Source organism: Rhinoderma darwinii, chromosome 7 (genome assembly GCF_050947455.1).
Source record: "Rhinoderma darwinii isolate aRhiDar2 chromosome 7, aRhiDar2.hap1, whole genome shotgun sequence".
NCBI lineage: Eukaryota > Metazoa > Chordata > Amphibia > Anura > Rhinodermatidae > Rhinoderma > Rhinoderma darwinii.
The window spans coordinates 130,957,758-130,977,831 of NC_134693.1; the positions used below are offsets into that span (position 1 = coordinate 130,957,758).

At 42.0% G+C, this 20,074-nt stretch overlaps 1 protein-coding gene across 3 annotated transcripts in view; it reads right to left on the reverse strand.

Moving 5' to 3' along the window:
* The window catches only part of FOXP1 (forkhead box P1), a 377,209-nt gene that overhangs the window by 225,198 nt on the left and 131,937 nt on the right, over positions 1–20,074 (reverse strand). For 2 of the 3 annotated variants that reach the window (XM_075834036.1, XM_075834034.1), the window contains exon 3: positions 4,496–4,677. In XM_075834036.1, coding sequence (XP_075690151.1) covers positions 4,496–4,666 — 171 coding nt within the window. In that variant the 5' untranslated portion in view covers positions 4,667–4,677. Of the gene's footprint in view, positions 1–4,495; positions 4,759–20,074 lie in introns of those variants that run through there. The other variant, XM_075834035.1, reaches the window with a different exon arrangement.

The window sequence follows — 20,074 nt, forward strand, 5'->3', positions numbered from 1 at the left end:
GGGGCCACAATGTTTATGACCATAGCTCTCTATGGACATAATCCAGGTTCAGAGGAGCGTTATAGACAAACTAGTCTTTTTTGACCTGCAGGCGCAGTACCCTCAATGTGTAATATCCCACCAAAGTTACAATATACGGTTCGGTATTAGTTTAGTAATACCCACTACAGAAGCAATTTTGATAACCAGGACAGTTTCGTAAGTATTTACAGTAGGTTTGGGAGAAGTATATGGATTGGGGTCCTATGGCTGTCTGAGGTCCTTGCCAGTATAAGTTCACCACTGGGCATGACAACCAAGGGCAACTATGACGATAATCTATATAGTGACAGTAGACATTGGACTTTATAGAAGAGAGGGGTTCGACAGGATATGTCATAAATGTCAGATAGATGCGGGTCCCACCTCTGGGACCCGCACCTATCTCTGGAACGGGGACCCCTAAACCCTGTTCTAACTTTTTCTGCTCCCTCTGCCTCCTGGCCACTTCCTGACAATATGGTCGGGAGTTACGGAAACAGCATAGCATGCGAACAACGCTGTTTCCGTAACTACCATTCAGTTCCATGGGACTTAAGGAAACAGCGTAGCTCAGTGAGCTACGCTGTTTCCTAATTCATGGTCGGAATTCACCTGCTTCTGCCGCAACACAGAGCAACAGAACAGGGTTTAGGGGCCTTGTTCTAGAGATAGGTGCAGGTCCCAGAGGTAGGACCCGCATATATCTGACATTTATGACCTATCCTGTGGATAGTTCATAAATGTCTCTCATGGGAAAACCCCTTTAATGCTCTTTCCTTGACCCTTGGGCCAATATCTCAACCCTTGTCATCCAGTAAGGCGATGGGACCAACTATGGCTAGTTCCCTTCTCTGTAAGGGTTTTATAGCAGCTGAATGGTTTGCCTCCATGGTAGCTACACCTTTGGAAATAGGTGTTCACAAAAAATGGAACCCAACTAAAGGTGGAATTCCCCTTTAAATACAAACCTGGTTCCGCTTTAGTTGGATACCTGCATTCTGTCATGAGATATTATTACTTTATCAACAAATGCTTTCAGCCGAACCGAATGCAAAACACCGAGTTATTCCTGCGCCTACATAAATACAAACAGTTGACGAGAGTAAACCGCTGGCAATAGACTGAATGTACAAGCTCACTGTGACCTTGGATAAATTACTATTATTCTTCATTCAAGGATATTGTGAAGGAAAAAAAAGTCAAACAGGCCTCTTTATGTGCCTGTTCTGTTTATCTTGCTTATTTTGTTTGTACTTAGGATGATTAACCGTCGCGCTCGTCATGCAGTGAACCAATAAGACTGCGGCTATACAGGCGGCATTCACATGACAAAGTCAGAGCAACATTGTCACTTTCCGTGTTAGCAGACGGTCCACAAGGCAGACGATTTGTCACAGTCAGATATAGAGGCGACAACCACCTGAAGGAATGGCAGCCTGTCCTGTCTCTAGGTCAGCACAGTGAGATGGCATGGTGGCAGGACCGGTCAGTTAATGGTCACACAGAGCACATTGGCTGCTCCTGCTGCAGGTGGCACCACTGATGGCCTGACACCCGGGGATTGTGACCACCATAAATCCTAATATTAATGGTATAGCACTGCTATTTGATTACTTATAGAGCTGTTCTTTGTTCAATGTATGTTCGTTTTATGTGTGCTCTGTATGGCGGTATTATAAATGTACGGCGCTGCTACGTAGGCGCTGAACTACAGGTTATTCTTGACGTGGACGCCACTGTAAAGCATTTTTAGCCCTAGTTCACATCTGCATTCGGTATTTCGTTGTTCTGCTGTGACAGAGGAACAAGGGAATAATCGGAAGCACCGGATCTGTTGCACCGCGGACACCACCAGCAGCTGACGGAACCCATTGACTTTAATGGATTCCGTCCGGCTTTCTGTCGGGGTGTCCGTGGTTTTACCGGAAACACTTATAGACAGGCACTTATAGATAGGCATACTGCGCTACTGTTTCCGGTATTTTCTGCAGAATCTGCAACAGAGGCCCCTAATGGAGCCTCCGATGCAGATGTGAACAAGGCCTTACTGAAATATTATTTTGTCCACATATGGCACTGTTATATAGGCACCATACTGTGTGTCACTTATAGATAGGCATTGTATGATATGTTTGTTATGACCTTACACCATGTCATGCCAGGACCCACTGGGCTTGAAGGCCCATGGCAATCTGGGTACAAATGCTCTACACTAGCCAAGCTATGTCGCCCATGGGCCTACATATACATGGAGTTGGCCCTACACTGTTGCTCGGCATCAGAGCCAAGGGTTCAAATCCAATCAGGTCAACATCTACATGGAGCTTCTAAGTTCTCCCCATGTTCGGGACCGTTTTTTTCCATGTAATCAAGTTTCCATTCAAACTCCGAAAACATCATGCAAAGAGGTTTTCCAGTAGTGTAAAAATTTCATTTTTTACCACCGCTGTTTTTTTTTTTTGCCACCATTCTGAGCTGCCTAATAGCAGCAGGTATATATTTTATGGTAAATCTCGTCCATATGATGTCACGTCCAGTGATCATGTGATATAATCATGTGACAGTATTATTTGTAGCCTTCACCTTTGCACTGCAGACTCTTGCAGCTATATGAGACCTTTTAATACAAACTTTTTATATCCCTTTAATAGGCGAAATATGAGATTGGCGTGTGAATGAGGTATGTGAGTGTACAGCATTGCAGCCTATGTCAGCGCTATAGAAATAATAACTCATTCAGGAATAATAGATAACTGCGGATTCCACTGGAATAATACTAGCTTCAGCCATAGCTCTAATTCTTCACTTGAAACGCCGGGAGTAATCATATTGTTTATGTTGCCATAACAATAAACTGAAACGATCGTGGGTCTTATCTAGACAATGAAAGAACTATAGAAAATCCATTCAGAGGATGAAAATCTTTCCTGGTCATGTGATGATCACACGGGTGCACAGCTCGTTACAGTACAGTTATCAGTCTCCTGTAACGAATCATGCACCTGTGTGTCTATCACATGACCACTTACAGAGTTTCATCCTCTGGAAGTTATTAATGAACATTACTTACAAATCCTTCCGGAGAATGAAAATCTGTCCTGGTCATGTGATAATCACACAGGTGCATGGCTCGTTTGCAGTACAGCAGAGATCTCACTTGTAACGAATCCCACACCTGTGTGAACATCGCATGATCGGGAAAGATTTTTAGGGTGTGTTCACATGGTCACATGCGGTTTTTGCAGCTATTTCGTGAAAAATACGATTTGACTGCGAAGTGTGAACACACCCTCATCCTCTGGAAGTAAACAATGAAGGTTCGCTTTCATTGACTACAAGCAGAGATCTTAAAAAGGTGGGGAATAGATACAAAAAGTATATTAGAGAATTGCTGAATTTATATAATACTAGAAATAAGTCTTATTTTCTGAAACCGGGAAATGCCTTTAAATCATATATATGCTGTAGACCAAATTGGATGAGTCTTGATTAGGATGCACATGAGTTACACAGCCCATAATATCTCCAGTCTATTCATCAACCTACTAGGGTAATATCAATCTAAGAGGTGATTATCAATAACAAGAGAATGCAACTAAAATCATCCTTCAGCTGTAGACCTTTCTAACAATTTAAAGGGATTTTCTGTCTGTCTTGGAGAATCCCTATTTGTTAGAAGGGTCAACTAATGATAAATTGATCGCAGGGTGTCCCATTGCTGAAATCCTCAGTAATCAGCTTTAATCGTTGGTGGGAACCTGGCAGCAAAGTGTTTAATTTCCCTGCAGTGCCACCCCAGGTGAAATAGAGAATTACAGTGTTCCCAATTAAATCAATAGGCTGTCCATGTAAAACCTGAACATGTCTGGATCTCCAGAGAGGGAGGGACACTCTTTGTAATTACTCTACTTTGGTTTATAGAAGAGGGAACCCCCATTGAGTAACTCAGATTTCCCTTACAAAGTTTTTGGGAATGGGTTTTCCAAACCAGACAACTCCTTTAATTATAGTCTTTGGCAGGGGCGATTTCAGTAGCACTAGTGTAACCTTAGCCAAATGCAATGCATCTCCCCCAAATCCACTGTTACCATTAACTATGTATCATAGACAATAAAAGAACATGACCGATTTAAGTGGGTTACAGTGCATTTTGACTGCATGCACCACGCGTTTCGAGGTTTGCATTTATTTCACGCTAGGTCAAATGCAAAAAAGGCAGATAATATTCACTCAGTAGCAGGAGAAGCATCCTCCCTCACTTTACCAGTTGTCAGCAGGACTATATTTTGGTACTAAACAGTACACACTGGCTTTTTCAGACAGCATAACTGTCTTTGATCTCTCCTTCACAGTGATGAATGCCTGATCCCGGGCGCCAGAACACATAATAAAGTATAAATTTCACATTCCATTGTGATTGCATGGAAGGTTCTGTTTTCCCTACCCTCAAAAGCAGGACAAGGGGGCACGGTACCTGGTGTTGCTGAAGATGTGCAAAGTCGGCCGCACTGATGTCCAGAGAAGGTGTTTCTCCGTTAGATCGCGTTTCTCGTAATGTGCACTCTAGTAAGTGGTGACCAGAATTTGCACCATTTTGCACGGTTGAATCGTTACCTTTCGTCTCAGTCCCAGATTCTTGCATCATGACTCAAAGCCCTTAAAACAAAGAGGGAGAAAACATAATAAAACAGCTGTTAAAACAGTTATTGCATTGGAGGATTCGTGCCCTGCTTAAAATCAGCCCCAAACTGTAAACATTTGTCATTTCCTTTCATACAATTTATCTTTCCTGAGCGCTTCTTGCTAACCGTTAGTGTTTATTTTGTTTAACAGCTATAATTGTAGCAAATTTCAGTTCTAAATGTAGCGACTTGTTTGCTTTTGTTTTTCACTTTCTCTTTTTGTTTTTTTGACATGCGTATTTTATTAGAACACTAAAACAAAGTTCTGTTGTGTGTACAAAATGGGAAAGATAATGAGAGATGTGATTTGGAAATATAGGATTCTTTTTCCCCAAGGAAATTAAAAATTTGTTGACATTTTGGAAAGAAATCGCTTCTATTTTTTTTATTTTTTTGCCCATTTACGATAGTTTGTAATGGACACGGTTTGTGGTCATGGCCATCAAGGTGGCATCACGCAAAAGACTACGTCAACCATCTGTTGTGTTAGGGATACTGATAAAACTGCAATTTTAAAGGGTGTGTATACTTTTGCAACAACTTCTTGGGGCTGTGTTCACGCGTTTCGGATTTGACAGGGATTTTGCTTAAAATACGATGAATCCAAATCCGCCCCCATGCATATGAATTGGATTTTCACAACCCTGTTCACATGCTACGGAAAAATTCTGCATAGATTTTTGTCCGCGACTCAAAAACAAAATCAACATGCTACTTATAACCACAGTTTCCACATGGAAAATCCGAGGATTAGCCCCATTAAATGACAATCAGGCAAATTCTCGTGCATAACTGCTACACACCCACAACACATCCACGGCAGATATACCTCGGATTTTAGCTGCATATCATGTAGGAATTTTGTGTCGGATTTGCATATTGCAAATATGACATGTGTAAACGTAGCCTTTTTGTTAAAGAATTAAGCAACTTTGTAAACAGTCTTGATTGAAAATGTCATACCGTTTTGTGTATACAGCACCTATGCAGATCTATGTGTCTTCATGGTTACAGATTATAAATCCAGTGTGTAGTCTGATCCTGCAGTGTTTCCTTCTGGGGAGTGGGATAACAAATGTCCACAGAATCAGACTACACACAGGGCTTATTTCCACAATGTAACCATGGAAACGCATGTCTGTATAAGAGCTGTATACACAAAACGGTAGGATTTTTATTATCAAGACAATGATTCTTAGCTGGTCACTGTTAAATTATATATTTGTGGCTAGAATGAGTATTGAAAGACATATTTAAGCCTGTATGATCAATTTTTTAACTTATGAAACAAATCTACAGTTTGTAATTTAGCCTTTATTTTTTTTCCCTAGGGTGTATTGTTTATTCTATGTATACAATATGTTGCAAAAAGTTTTTAAATGCAGGTGTCAAATGGCACTTATCTGCAGTACCCTGTTTACCCTGCAGAGGTGCTGTAATTTTAGGGATTTATTTTTTCTAAAATAGGAATATAGACCCAAAAAGACACAGACCCCAAATCAAAAAAACAACAGAAAAACCTGCACTAAATTAAATAAAAAAAAACCCTGCATGAGTAATCCCTGAAGGAAGCGTTTACTTAAGTCATAGACAAATGTGACTACAATTATAAAATATATTGCAGAGCCGAATATCACTTAATCCGGAGGAGTATTTATTTACCCTTCCACACCTTGAATTATGATATCGGCAGAATAAACATCAATGACGTTGGAGGGGCAGAGTGATTCACTACAAAGAGATGTCTTAGAAAATTGTGAGTATGTAAAGCAGGGAAAGATGGGCCCTGAAATATAATGAAGTTATGGATCACAGTGTCTTCTCATGTTTTCTTATGTATTGAAAAACTGAGCCAAAAACTGCGCCACAACTGCGTGTGTAATCCTGGCCTTAATGGAATGTGTCATCAGAAAATTAGCTATTGTTTCAATCAAGTTTTTATGTTAAACATATTTTTTAAGAATAATTGGGGATTTTTTTTTCCATTTTCCATGTCATTATTTATATGTAAAAAAGAAACAATCCTGAAATCTTGCAGTTCTTCCTTTGGCCACTGAGTCTCACAATAGACCCTTCCTGTTCTGTAGAGATCACTTCTCAGCAGTCATCTCATTATCATCACAGGCAGGATTACACTGACAGGTAACAACTCTATATAGATAACACAGGATCCAAGTTTCACAATAGACTGACCCTTCCTGTTCTGTTGAGATCACTTCTCAGTATCATCTCATTATCATCACAGGCAGGATTACACTGACAGGTAACACCTCTATATAGATAACACAGGATCCACCATTCATAATAGACTGATCCTTCCTGTTCTGTTGAGATCACTTCTCAGTATCATCTCATTATCATCACAGGCAGGATTACACTGACAGGTAACACCTCTATATAGATAACACAGGATCCACAATTCATAATAGACTGATCCTTCCTGTTCTGTAGAGATCACTTCTCAGCAGTCCTCTCATTATCATCACAGGCAGGATTACACTGACAGGTAACACCTCTATATAGATAACACAGGATCCACCATTCATAATAGACTGATCCTTCCTGTTCTGTAGAGATCACTTCTCAGCAGTCCTCTCATTATCATCACAGGCAGGATTACACTGACAGGTAACACCTATATATGGATAATGCAGGACCCACCATTGACAATAGGTGATGGATACAGCTCCCCTCCCACTCCCTGCACAAAGACCTCTACACAGCTTACAGAGCATGCCTAGAAAATTCTTCCATAGAAGTCAATGGGTCCCCTCCTATTCCTGTGGTCCATGTGGCTGCTGTAAAACATATCCCTAAATGCTTTTTACAGCAGATCAGGCAAATAGCTGCCCCCATAATCATGTACAGAAAATAGAATAACAAAATCTACAATCAAAAAATAAAAACAGATTAAAAAATAAATGTTAAGCTAATTTAATTAGCGAAAAAAACAATATAGATGATACTTTCCCTTTAATGTCCGCAGGGTTTAGACAACATCCGATTTAAAAGGAAAGAGAGGAAAAAAAAATCAGGCAATAAATTCTACATTATCAAATCTAAATACTCCAATGTGATCAGAAGTTTTCGGATGAAATTAAGTAGTGTTTTTAGTTTGGTTTATAATTCAGTAGTAAAATGAGTCACCCATCAAGTCACTTACCCAAAAAGGATGAAGTCAGTGTTTATGTAGTCAACCTAAGACATGTAGTTAAGCCAAGATTGTTGAAAAAGGTGTTTTTGACAAAAGGCAGGACAAAGCTTTCTGGGAAAGATTAACGGGAACGCTGGGCAGGGGCATTGCTAGGGGGCAGGCTGGCGAGGCCTGTGCCCTGGGTGTTGGGGGGGGGGGCAACCAGCCACTCTGTGTTGGGCAGGGTACAAGCCACTCTGCGTTGGGCAGGGTATTTAGATACAGGGCTAGGGCAGCAAACTAAATCTTTGCCCTAGGTGAAGCCTGTGTCGGTGGGTGACAACCAATATGGTTGCCATTACAGGTCTAACAAGGATTGTCAGGAAGATTTGCCATTCTGGAGTATCTGAAACCTGGGTGATAACTCTTGCGGGATCTGTTATTGTTGCCATATTGGTTGTCACCCACAATTGGTACGTACGTGTCTAAAAGTTGTCTATTTACAGATCAAAAATATATACCATGTAATTCCCTACACACACGTGAAACAAAAATGTGCCTCCCCTTGAAAGTCATTGTAAAAAGCCAGCGAGAAACGTCACAAAAGGAAGTCACAGGACAAATGTGGTGCCGCATGGTGCCCAGTCCTTTACATCAGTAGGCGCTCTTTGCAGCGGCTCTCTTTCTGGTAAATAGGGTGGGGGGGGGGACGACTTGAGCAGGAAATATTCTCTGTGATGTCCATATGACCAAAATAGGACAGCCCCTTTAAGCTGGTCATTCACATTACATACTAATGGAAGTTGTGACTACCCACCTCCCTGATTCCTTCTACTAGGTGCGAAGAAAGGGTCGTGTATGTTGAATTTTAGCTTTTATGATCCTTTATTTTCAGGGAGATAAGCGGCACCAGAGGTTTCTGGGATATTCTCACCTCCCCCACTCTATTGTTTGGCCATGATGTGTGATATAGCATCTAAGATAATAATAGTAATGGAATTATTATAAATACTTGATATTTTTGGCGTTCACACGTTAAACATTAAAAGCAAACAGAGGTGTGGAAGACGAGTAAATTATGAGTGAACTAAAATTAGCCCAAAAGGTTGCAATCCAGCAACAAGAATGAGGAACACTGTGGGAATTAAAGGGGTAATCCGGTTGTATAATAAAAAGTTACACAATTTTCCAATATATTTTCTGAATCAATTATGGTTTTTAATCACTCTGCTTGCTGTCAATCTATAGGAACTTCATTGATTATTACCAGTGGCTAATAATATGTCCTGGTCATGTGATGCACACAGCTGCACGGCTCATTAGAAGACACAGCTCTGATAACTGTAATGTAACGATCCCAACACCTGTGCGTCCATTATGTGACCCAGACAGAATTATATCCACTGGAAGTAATCAATGAAAGTTCCTATTGAATGACAGCAAGTAGAGATCTTGAAAACCATGAGGTATTGATAGAGGAAGTATATTGGATAACTTTTCATTATGTAATTCGGAGTACCCCTTTAGGGGTAGTTCACACGGCGAATTTTGCGTGTCGGGTTCCGCCACAAAATCCGCCGTAGGACTATTCCTCCCTCCCATTGACATCAATGGGAGGTTTTGGCAGACTCTGCCCGAAGATCGAGCGGGACGCTTATTTTTCCCGCCAGCTGAAATAATTAGCTAGTGGGAAAAAGAAGCGTCCGACTCCCATTAAAAATAATTTTGCGGCGGAAAATTCCTCCGTGTGAACATAACCTTAAGAATTGTGTACAAAAGCAGAAAAATAATGGGTTTCTATGGAAGCTCATTCTTCCAGGAGAAAGCAATATTTATTGTATATTGCCAGACAGGAAAGTGTTTTTTCCGCTTTACACAACCTCATTTTGATAGAAGGATCCCTCAACAATAAACTGGTATTCTACTGCTGGACCTCCAGCGATCAGCTGTGATCTTTAGGGTAACCTGGCAATAAGTGTTCAATTTCCCTGCAGCGCCACCACAGGGGAAATGAAGCATTGCACAGTGTCCTTGGAAATCAATGTCCATGTAAAACCCGGATGTGCCAGCGTAAGGCCCCATTCACATCACAATTTTGTCCTACGTTTAGCGTGTAAGCAGGAAAGCTTTTTTCATGATGTATACATTAATCCGATGTCATAATAGACTATGGGTGACGGATACCAGTGTTAGACTCGCGTAACAGCCTTCGTTTAATATATAACAACGTGACGTGAAAGGTGTCTTGGAGATGCTATCTGTAGCTCCTGTAGCTAATAGATGAGGGCCCTGAACAGGAGACCTCCAAAATGCGCCAAATTTATTAAAGACATCCGCCACATTTAGGTTCAAATTATTGTTGTGCACGTACATCAGCCAAAGATTGACATAAGGAAAAGAAATGTGTCTAACATACCTACCGAATTGTGCCATATATGTTATGTCATGTGCGCCATTTACTAAATTTGGTGCAATTTGTGGCCTTTTTCGCCAAATTTTTAAAGACCTTCCCAAATTTGTTAAAATTGAGATGACCGATTTATCCAATCTGAGTTTGTCAGATTTATAAATCAATTTAATATGACACAACATATTAGGACACAGGATCTAATTGCAGGCAGCTTCGTGTTTGTTTTTTTTAGCCTGTCCCTTTAAATATGGTCACGTCAACCAAAACTAATGAAAAACCTTATTAACTGGGAACAACACTAGGTATTTGACCACACTATTTTTCAGTAGCAAATCAATTTCACACACATGAATCTGTGCTAATGTCACACTGTTAGTCTGATAACTGGAAATTATATTCCATACCCAGAGCTGTATCAAAACATATAACCTACACCATGTTCCGTAATTATTTCTGAATAATTTAACACAAGACTAAGCTGTATCAAAGCATACAAGGAAGCTTCACAGTGGATCAAATCTTTGCTTTTCAGAGAAGCCATGTCAACAGAAGGCAAGGAGTGTAATCGCGGACGAGAAAACATCGGAAGATATGCCTACGAGCAAAGAATTCGGAAACCGCTATTTACTGGAATGCTCAATGCATACATTGTGCGCTGCACGCGGAGAGACATTCATGCAGGATTTGTTCCATTTATAGGAGGTATCATAAATTATCCTACATGTTCATTGTAGAGGAGCTATGGTAACCCTGCATTATCAGATACAGATGTAGCAGAGCTGGATTTATCATTTCCTCTAAAATAAAAAAAAACTGTCATTGAGTCCTCCATCTGTTTCTGGGAAAGATGGGTGAAAGTCGACTTGGATAACATGACATGTCTTTTAACCAGCTTTCCTATGCTCCGAAATGACAGATCTGCCCAAGTTAGGCGCCACCTGTTTACGTAATACTGTAAAGCTCAATGGTGCAATGTAGGAGTTTTGGTCACAAAAATTGCTTTACTTTCCCATTGATTCTGGGAATTGAAGATTTGCGCTCTATGATGTGCCCAAACTTCTTTAGAACCCACCAGAAGTTTCAATTATTGAAAATCCTTGTAATGGTGACCATAGACACTCAATATGTATTGCTGGATCCAGATAATCTAATGTAGATGACCCACCATAGACATTAGACAATAGCGCCGCCGAAACTGACCGGTTCTTCCAACGAACATCTAATGTTTATCACCATCTTAAGCCGGTCGTACACAGAAGATAGCTGTCGGCTCCACCATAAACACGCTCCCTCGGCTACCCCTAGATCAGATAAATCTAGCAGCGGTTGTCTCCCACAGGACCAAAGGATCAGGTATATTGAACATACCCCATCTCTCTTTCCGTGATCGTTGGGGAACAGTCAGGAGCACGAGAAAATCGTCTAATCCCTCCGAAATCGTCAAGTTTGGCCGACTTTTATCTTGTGTATGGCCAGCCTAAAACACATAAGATATCTTTGACCGAACCCTTGTTGGGCGGACAGTTATCTCCGCTGACCTCTCCATAAACATGTAGGCTCAGCTCGGCCTAACGTTCATGTTTATTCAATGGTGGGAGACAGAAGCAGAACAGAAGATCGGGCAGGCTGAAATCCAATGTGACTGATCCTTGTTTCCCCTGACATCCGAGGACAGTCGAGAGGCCCCCATACACATCAGATTGTTGGAGGACCCCATCAAAATTTGTGGGATCTGCCAGCATGAGTCTAAGGGTATGTTCACACGGCTTATTTCCGGCCATTTTGCAGGCTGTAAACGGCCGAAAAACGGCCGAAAAACCGGAAGCAGAACGCCTCCAAACCTCTGCCCACTGATTTCAATGGGAAAAATGGCGTTCGGTTCCGACGGGGCATTTTTTTACGCAGCCGATTTTAAAAACGGCCGCGTTAAAAATAAGTGCATGTCACTTCTTGAGCCGTTTTTGGAGCCGTTTTTCATTGACTATAGAAAAACAGCTCCAAAAACGTCTGTAAAGAACACCGCAAAAAACACAAGTTTGCTTAAAAAACGGCTGAAAATCAGAAGCTGTTTTAGGGTATGTTCACACGCAGTGACCAAAAACGTCTGAAAATACGGAGCTGTTTTCAGGCGAAAACAGCTCCTGATTTTCAGACGTTTTTGTAGCAACTCGCGTTTTTCGTGGCGTATTTTACGGCCGTTATTGGAGCTGTTTTTCAATGGAGTCAATGAAAAACGGCTCTAAAAACGTCCCAAGAAGTGTCCTGCACTTCTTTTTCGCGGGCATCTTTTTACGCGCCGTATTTTGACAGCGACGCGTAAAATGAAGGCTCGTGGGAACAGAACACCGTAAAACCCATTGAAAGCAATGGGCAGATGTTTGTAGGCGTATTAGGGGCGTTTTTTCAGGCGTAATTCGAGGAATAAAACGCCTGAATTACGTCTGAAAACACTGCGTGTGAACATACCCAAACCTTGAAAACAGCTCCGTATTTTCAGCCGTTTTTTGTTAAGTGTGTGAACATAGCCTAATGTGTATGGGCAGCGTTAAGCAAGGCAAGCTTTATTTCATTGACTAGTCAGTGCTCAGCTATTTCTTTATCTCCATAATGGAGAATGATCTTGCGTGGGTGGCCAACTCTCCTCTGGGAATGGGAACCAGCGACCCTGAAGCAGATATTTATGACACATCGAGTCTATGGAGGGAAAACCCCCTTAAAGGGATTGTCCGGAGTTAGAAAAAAAGGCCTGCCTGTTCCAGACACAGCACAATTTCTAGAGTATTGGCTGCGTCTGATATTATCGCTCTGCCCCATTCACTTAAATGTTACAATGAGTTGCAATACCAGACACAGCCTGTTGGACAACAGTGGCACTGTTTCTAGGGAAAAAAGCAAGTGTAGTTTAGACCTTAAACTTTTTTATTACAGTATTATTTAACTACTTAAGTACCAACTGCATTACATATACGGCGGCCAATCCTGATCCTTAAACCCATACTACTGTATATTTACTGCCTAGGTTTAGGTAGGCTGCCCAATCGAAGAATGCTGGAGATGCTGGAGAGAAGACACAAGTGATTTTCACCGCTTCTGTCTACTATGTTATAAAAAAAGAAACAAAAATAAATGAAACAATAAAAATACACATAAAATAAACACTTCCCCAAAAAACGCCCCCCACCAATCGTCGTACCATTACTCCCAACCCAATATTGGACATGTGATATATCAAAATTCACGGTACACAATTAGGCTGGGTTCACACGTGGCGGAATTTCACTTAAATTCCGCTGCGGACACTCCGCAGCGTTAATCCGCAGCGGAGCCGTTTCTGCATTGACTTCCACTTCTATTTAGAAGTGTTCGTTTAGACGATGCGTAACATTCCGCTGCGGAGCATAGGCTGCGGAGCGGAATTTGGTGTCCGCAGCATGCTCTGTCTGTTGCGGAGCAGTGGCGGACTCATGGCGGAATTTCTCCATTGACTTCAATGGAGATTCTAAGTTCCGCAATGAAGTCCGCAGCTGTCATGCACATGTTATGTGTGCTGCGGATCCGTCTTGCTTTTTTGCCATGACATTTCTTCATTCTGGCTGGACCTATGTATTTCTAGGTCTACAGCCAGACTGAGGAAGTCAATGGGGCTCCCGTAATGACGGGAGCGTTGCTAGGAGACGTCTGTAAATAGTCACTGTCCAGGGTGCTGAAAGAGTTAAGCGATCGGCAGTAACTGTTTCTGCACCCTGGACAGTGACTACCGATCACAATATACAGCAACCTGTAAAAAAATATAAGTTCAAACTTACCGAGAACTCCCTGCTTCTGTCTCCAGTCCGGCCTCCCAGGATGACGTTTCAGTCTAAGTGACGGCTGCAGCCAATCACAGGCCAAGCACAGGCTGCAGCGGTCACATGGACTGGCGCGTCATCCAGGGAGGTTGGGCTGGATGCCGAAGGAGGGACGCGTCACCAAGACAACGGCCGGTAAGTATGAACTTCGTTTACTTTCACTAGGGAAAGTGCTGTCCCTTCTCTCTATCCTGCACTGATAGGGAGAAGGGAAGCACTTTTCCCGCAGTCCGCAGCAGCTAGTCCGCATCAATTTACTGCACATTTTGTGCAGATCCGCAGCAGAATCTGCAACGCAGATTCTGTGCGGCATTGATGCGGACAGTTGCGGAGGAAATCCGCCACGTGTGGTCATGCCCTTACGAATATGAATATAAAGTCTATTTTTAGCATAACACTATATTATTACCAGAAACGTTACCTAGAATCTAAAAATATAAAAAAATCAACTATTTTTTTGTACCATAGGCCAAAAAATATGAAAAATTGTAAAATTACATGCATAAATTGTTCGAAAAAAAATAAATAAACCTGCAAAAAAAAATGCAACAAAAATAACGTCGATCAGCCAACCAATCAAATGGTTATAGCCGTTAAACTAACATCCATTAAAATGGCGAAACGGAGTCTGGTACCGAAGAGCGAAAATACCTTGGATCTGAAACGGTTAAAAGCAACTCTACAATTAACTCCAAATGTAGAATAATGGGAACACGAGGAAAAAAAGGTTGATTATGAGATAAAAATAATTTGACAGCTCCAGAATGATGCACCAATTCCCGCAAAGTGAGAAAATAACCAACTTACATAGAAAACACAAGAGGAAAAAAAAAAAATCAGGCACACAGCGGTACGTATGAAATGACATGTACAATGGGATTTGTTTAGCTACTATTACCCTATAGTGAATTTTCATAATCATTACAGGAAGGCGTACAAGGCAGTTCAAGAAGTAATCAAGAGAGTGAGCCTGGGGGCTGTATTAATGTATGCAAAGCCGGTGACCCGCGGAAAATGAGAGGTAGGATTCAATGACTGCGGAGGGCTGCCTACATCCTACAGACCCGGCCTGATGAGGGACTACTAAAATTAACACCCAATTAATTTCGGAATTGACAAACAAATGAAAGTCGTAAATCTACTTTCTCATTAATTTTCCTTTTGGTATAATTTAAAGCAGCAGCACAACGGGAAAACTGAGCATTATCCATCATAAATATCAGAAAGATAGCATTATACCGCCATCAATTATGCATATTACCTGTTGTTAAGGGGGTGATTAATGCGCTAAGCTTTGTTTTACACTATGGATTGTCTAGACGTGAACCCAAAATCAGAAATGTCATTTAGCACGGCGGAATTAACGTGTTTATCGAGGCTTGCTTATGGCTTCCAAGGGCTTAACAACATTATCTATTTGAGCGGTAATTGGGTTCCTTTTGCTTAGAGCCTGGGATGAAGTGGCCAGTGGCAAATATTGAGTTAATGCGCACATACTGTATGTATATTATACGTAGGGCCGGTTTTTAAAGAGGACCGGTCACCTTTCCTGACATGTCTGTTTAAGTAAATCATTGTATTCCCCATGAAATAACAGTTCTGGATCATATTTTCTTAGAACTCTGCGTTGTACCGTTCCTCTGTTATTCCTCCTAAAAATGTACGAATAAATTGACATCTGAGTGTTACCAGTTGGGGGGGGTGTCCCTACAAAGACTGACAATGTCCAATCAGTGCTGACAGAGTTCGGGGCTGTTCACATCAGCGTTGGTTTTCCGTTCCGGGGTTCCGTCGGAGGTTTCCGACGGGTGAACCCCGCAACGGAAAGTCAAACTGAAACCACAGCTTCCGTTTCAGTCACCATTGATATCAATGGTGACGGAAACATTGCTAATGGTTTTCGATCGTCACCATTCCGGCAGGTTTCCGTTTTAACGACAGAATCAATAGCAGAGTCGACTGCGCTATTGATTCCGTCTGTAAAACGGAAACCTGCTGGAATGGTGACGAACGGAAACCATTAGCGATGTTTCCGTCACCATTGATATCAATGGTGACTGAAGCGGAAGCTGTGGTTTCACTTTCACTTTCCGTTGCGCTGTTCACCCGACGGAAACCTCCGATGGAACCCCTGAACGGAAAGCGAACGGTGATGTGAACAGGCCCTTCAACTGTGTAGGGACACACCACCTTGGCAAGGGGAATGGTAACACCTAGTTGTAAATTTATTCATAAATTTACAGGAGGCGCATCAGAGGAATGGCACAGTGCAGAGTTCTAAGAAAGATGCTCCAGAATTGTTATTTTTATGGGGAAAACAGATCTAAAAAAACGGATAATACTACCATATAGTGCCCAAATAATAAACTCCCACTGCAATTCAATATTACCACCATGTATTGCTAAATCATACTGGGTGGTTTTAGTTTGCACCTGTGGTTCCTGCCCTCAGGGGCTCCAAGGAAACCGTGGCCCTGGTCAATTGTCCAGTTTGCCACCCCCTAAAACCGGCTCTGCTTATGACTCACAATACAAGAAGGTGTGAAAATAGGGGGCTACAGTCCCACATAGTTCCTGGTCCTCTCACATAAAAGAATGGGATGTATTGGGATCCCTGGTACAGGAGTAGAATTGGGACCCAGGAACGTCGAGCTACACACTGAATTCCAATCAACTATTTCAATATTAAATGGCTGCCTACATTGGACAGTTCTTGCGCCCCACATTACCCCATTAGCAAACATCCATACAACTAGTTGAGACTAATCCAGGGTTAATTGCTAAGACTGACATTCGTTTTGAAAGCGGACGTGACTTCCTTCTCTGTATATATTTGCACCCTCTTTCTGCAGTGACGATGAGAAGGGTTCCTTTTAATACAAATAGAAAGTAATGAATTGGGGACTGTCTGGACGCTATCGATCCTGAATTTGAATGTGCCGCAGCACTTTAGCTCTGCAGCCCCTTCACCATTTTTCTCTGCCCTTTGGCGCCCCCGGTCACCCGCTGTGCAAAAAACTTAGATGGGGCCCCAACTTCATTCTCATAATCGGTGGCAGTTCTGGCAGTTAGACTCCCACCGATTACAAAGTGATGCATAGCCATCACTTCATTCTCAGAATCAGTCCCGGCGGTCCCGCCAAAACTAGACGTGACAGGCCGGAACCGTGCCAAATTTCTAACAGTGGCGCAAGCTGTATGATAAATTTGGCACATCTTGCTAGTTCTGTGATAGACTTTTCTCTTCCTTGTGCCACAACATGGCTGGCGCACAATAATTTGCAGCAAAAGATAGAAGAACGACATGAATAAATATGGTGTATTTTATAGCTCCTACTCGCCATGGTCCCTTTTTTAGACACTGTTTAAAACTGTCTAGTCAGGCGCACAGTCTCACCTATCATAACAGTCTAACAGAAAAACCGGCCTTGTTGCCCATAGCAATAGATCACAGCGCAGGTAACCAGTCATAGTACTGGTTTCATTTTACCAGAGCAGTTGAAAAAATGAAAGCTTAACTCTGATTGGTTGCTATGGGCAACAAGGATAGTTTTTCGTTAGACAGTTTTGATAAATGAGGTCATGTCTAAAGCACATAGGGAGAAAGTTAACAACATTCCTATGCTAGTTTTCTAGTGTAGTAACGTCGCGAATGGCCCAAAAGTTGAAAAAATTTTCGCCCCCGCTCTTAACACTGCTTTTCTGAAGGGGCGACGTATTTACTATCATTTACGCCAGAAACTGATTTAATTCAGTGTCACACGTACAGACGAAGATACAACAAATTTATTAAGAGGCGTGCGCCATCTTGTTTTTTATTAAGACTGGCGCAGTGTTAATACATCTCCCCCATGGGGGGGGGGGCTATATAATAAGACTGACGTTTTAAGGTGTGGGATTAAAATGCGCCTCATCTATTAAGAGGCGCACACATCTCTGTCCGTCTGTGCGCCACAAAGCCAAATCTATTTGCTCTATAATTGACGCCAGTTACTGGCATAAATGATAGTTAAGGTGTCGGGCCGCAAGTAGCTCAGCCCTCTTTGCGAAGTGCCAGGTAAATGCATTAAAAGTCAGTATTTTTTGCGCAAATTGCGACTTTTAATGCATTTGAGACTTTTCTATGCCAGAAAACCGAGGTTCAAGGTTTAAGAAAAAATGAGGCGCAATTTGAGACAGAATTCTGGCACATTTTGCTTTGTAAATCTCCTCCATTCATTTTTAATTATTTATAAGCAGGGCATTCTGGAATTTATAGTGCCACAACCAAATCTGCAGTACAACACGAGACCGGCCCTGTAATCTGTGTGAAATCTCCCTGAACAGCCCCAGAATGCGCCATATGTCTCCAGATATTCAGTCCGTTTGGCACGCTCCTCACTTGGATGGAGTAAAAGTTGAATTTATTTGGCCGGACGCCACCGGAGCACTACTGCTATCAATTGTCGGTTCGGTCATGAGGCTCCTTCTTCCATAATATGAATGGCGTGACAATGCCAGACACCACACGGCTTTCATCACTATTATAAACACGTTTCACGTATATTATATAAGTGCTGCTCACTCCGGACACTTAACCACTTCACCGCTGCAGTCATCCGGAAACACACTTGTTCTTTTATTAGGTTTTGCTATATCTAAAGGAATGCTACTAGTAGAATATCTCCAATACCTAATAATCAGTATGCTGGGAGTTGTAGTGCAAATGTTGGAGTTTCTCAACTCAGCATTTAGTACTAAAGAAACCGAGTGTTTGAATTACATTGCGCCAGAGGCGTAACTTCAAGCTCCAGGACCCCATGCAAAATTTGTAATAGGCCCCCACAACTATCACACACAATTCCTGTATAGCACTGGTCTCCTCATATAGGGCAGACGGACCTATTGGGCCCACGGCAACCTCTAAATGCCCTATAGTTACGCCACTGTATTAAGGAGAAGCCCCTAAGACACACTTTGAGGAGCAATTCCACCCACTAGCTAAATTCGAACTGCATTTTTTGCCCCTTTTCGCGTGGGACTCTCACCCCAAACTCCTACCGACCCCAGTCCTCCACAATCTGAGGACTACAGAACGATTTGGATCGTTTCTTTTTGGAGCTCTGAGGGGTTGTCACTTCTTTTACTCCTGGTTATAACGCTATTAACATGGATTATAACTCCACACCGATTTCCTATACTGGACAGAAGGTCCGCCGAGGCTTCGAGAAATATGCTGGATTGCATCATGGTCAAAAAATTGGGCCGTTGTTTACATATATATAATGTATATGCACAAGAGGATGAAATAAAGGACTAATGATGGGTGAAGGGGTCCGCAAATCTTTTTCAAAACCATATTGGTATTTTTCTTACTAATCCCAAGGTAGGGGCCACATTCCAATAAAATAAATGGGAAAATATGGTCACTCGACAGCCAGTGGTGGTCATTTTTGGGTTAAAGGAATGTACATTGAGATATTGGTTTAGGGATTTAATCTCTTTGCCTTTTTAATGGGTCCAGGGTTCAAGTCCATGCAGGGTCAACACCTATATGGGGTTTGTATATTTTCCCTGAGTTAACATGGGCTTCCTCCCACACTCCAAAAGCCTACTTATACGCCTCCTATAAAATTGACCCTTGGATACGTGTACGGCTGAGTTCAGACTGTGTTTAAGGCTTCAGTCGGAGGCATATGTGGGGTGTATTTCCCGACGTATGCCACTTTACAGGCATACAGTGGCATATGTCACCCATTGGTTCCCATTATAAAAATATATATGTTGCGTAGTATACTTTTTTTTTTGTAGGATAGCACAGCAGACTATGTTTTTGGCCTCCATCAGACCCTAAGGATACATTCAGCGTAGGCACTGGGAGATTTCCTGGCGCATGCGCCAAAAAGCCTAAGATTAGATTAAACAGGGACTGGGATCGTCATTATTACATTGGTGCTATACAAATAAGGAGAAATACATACCAAATAGCGTACACGCATGA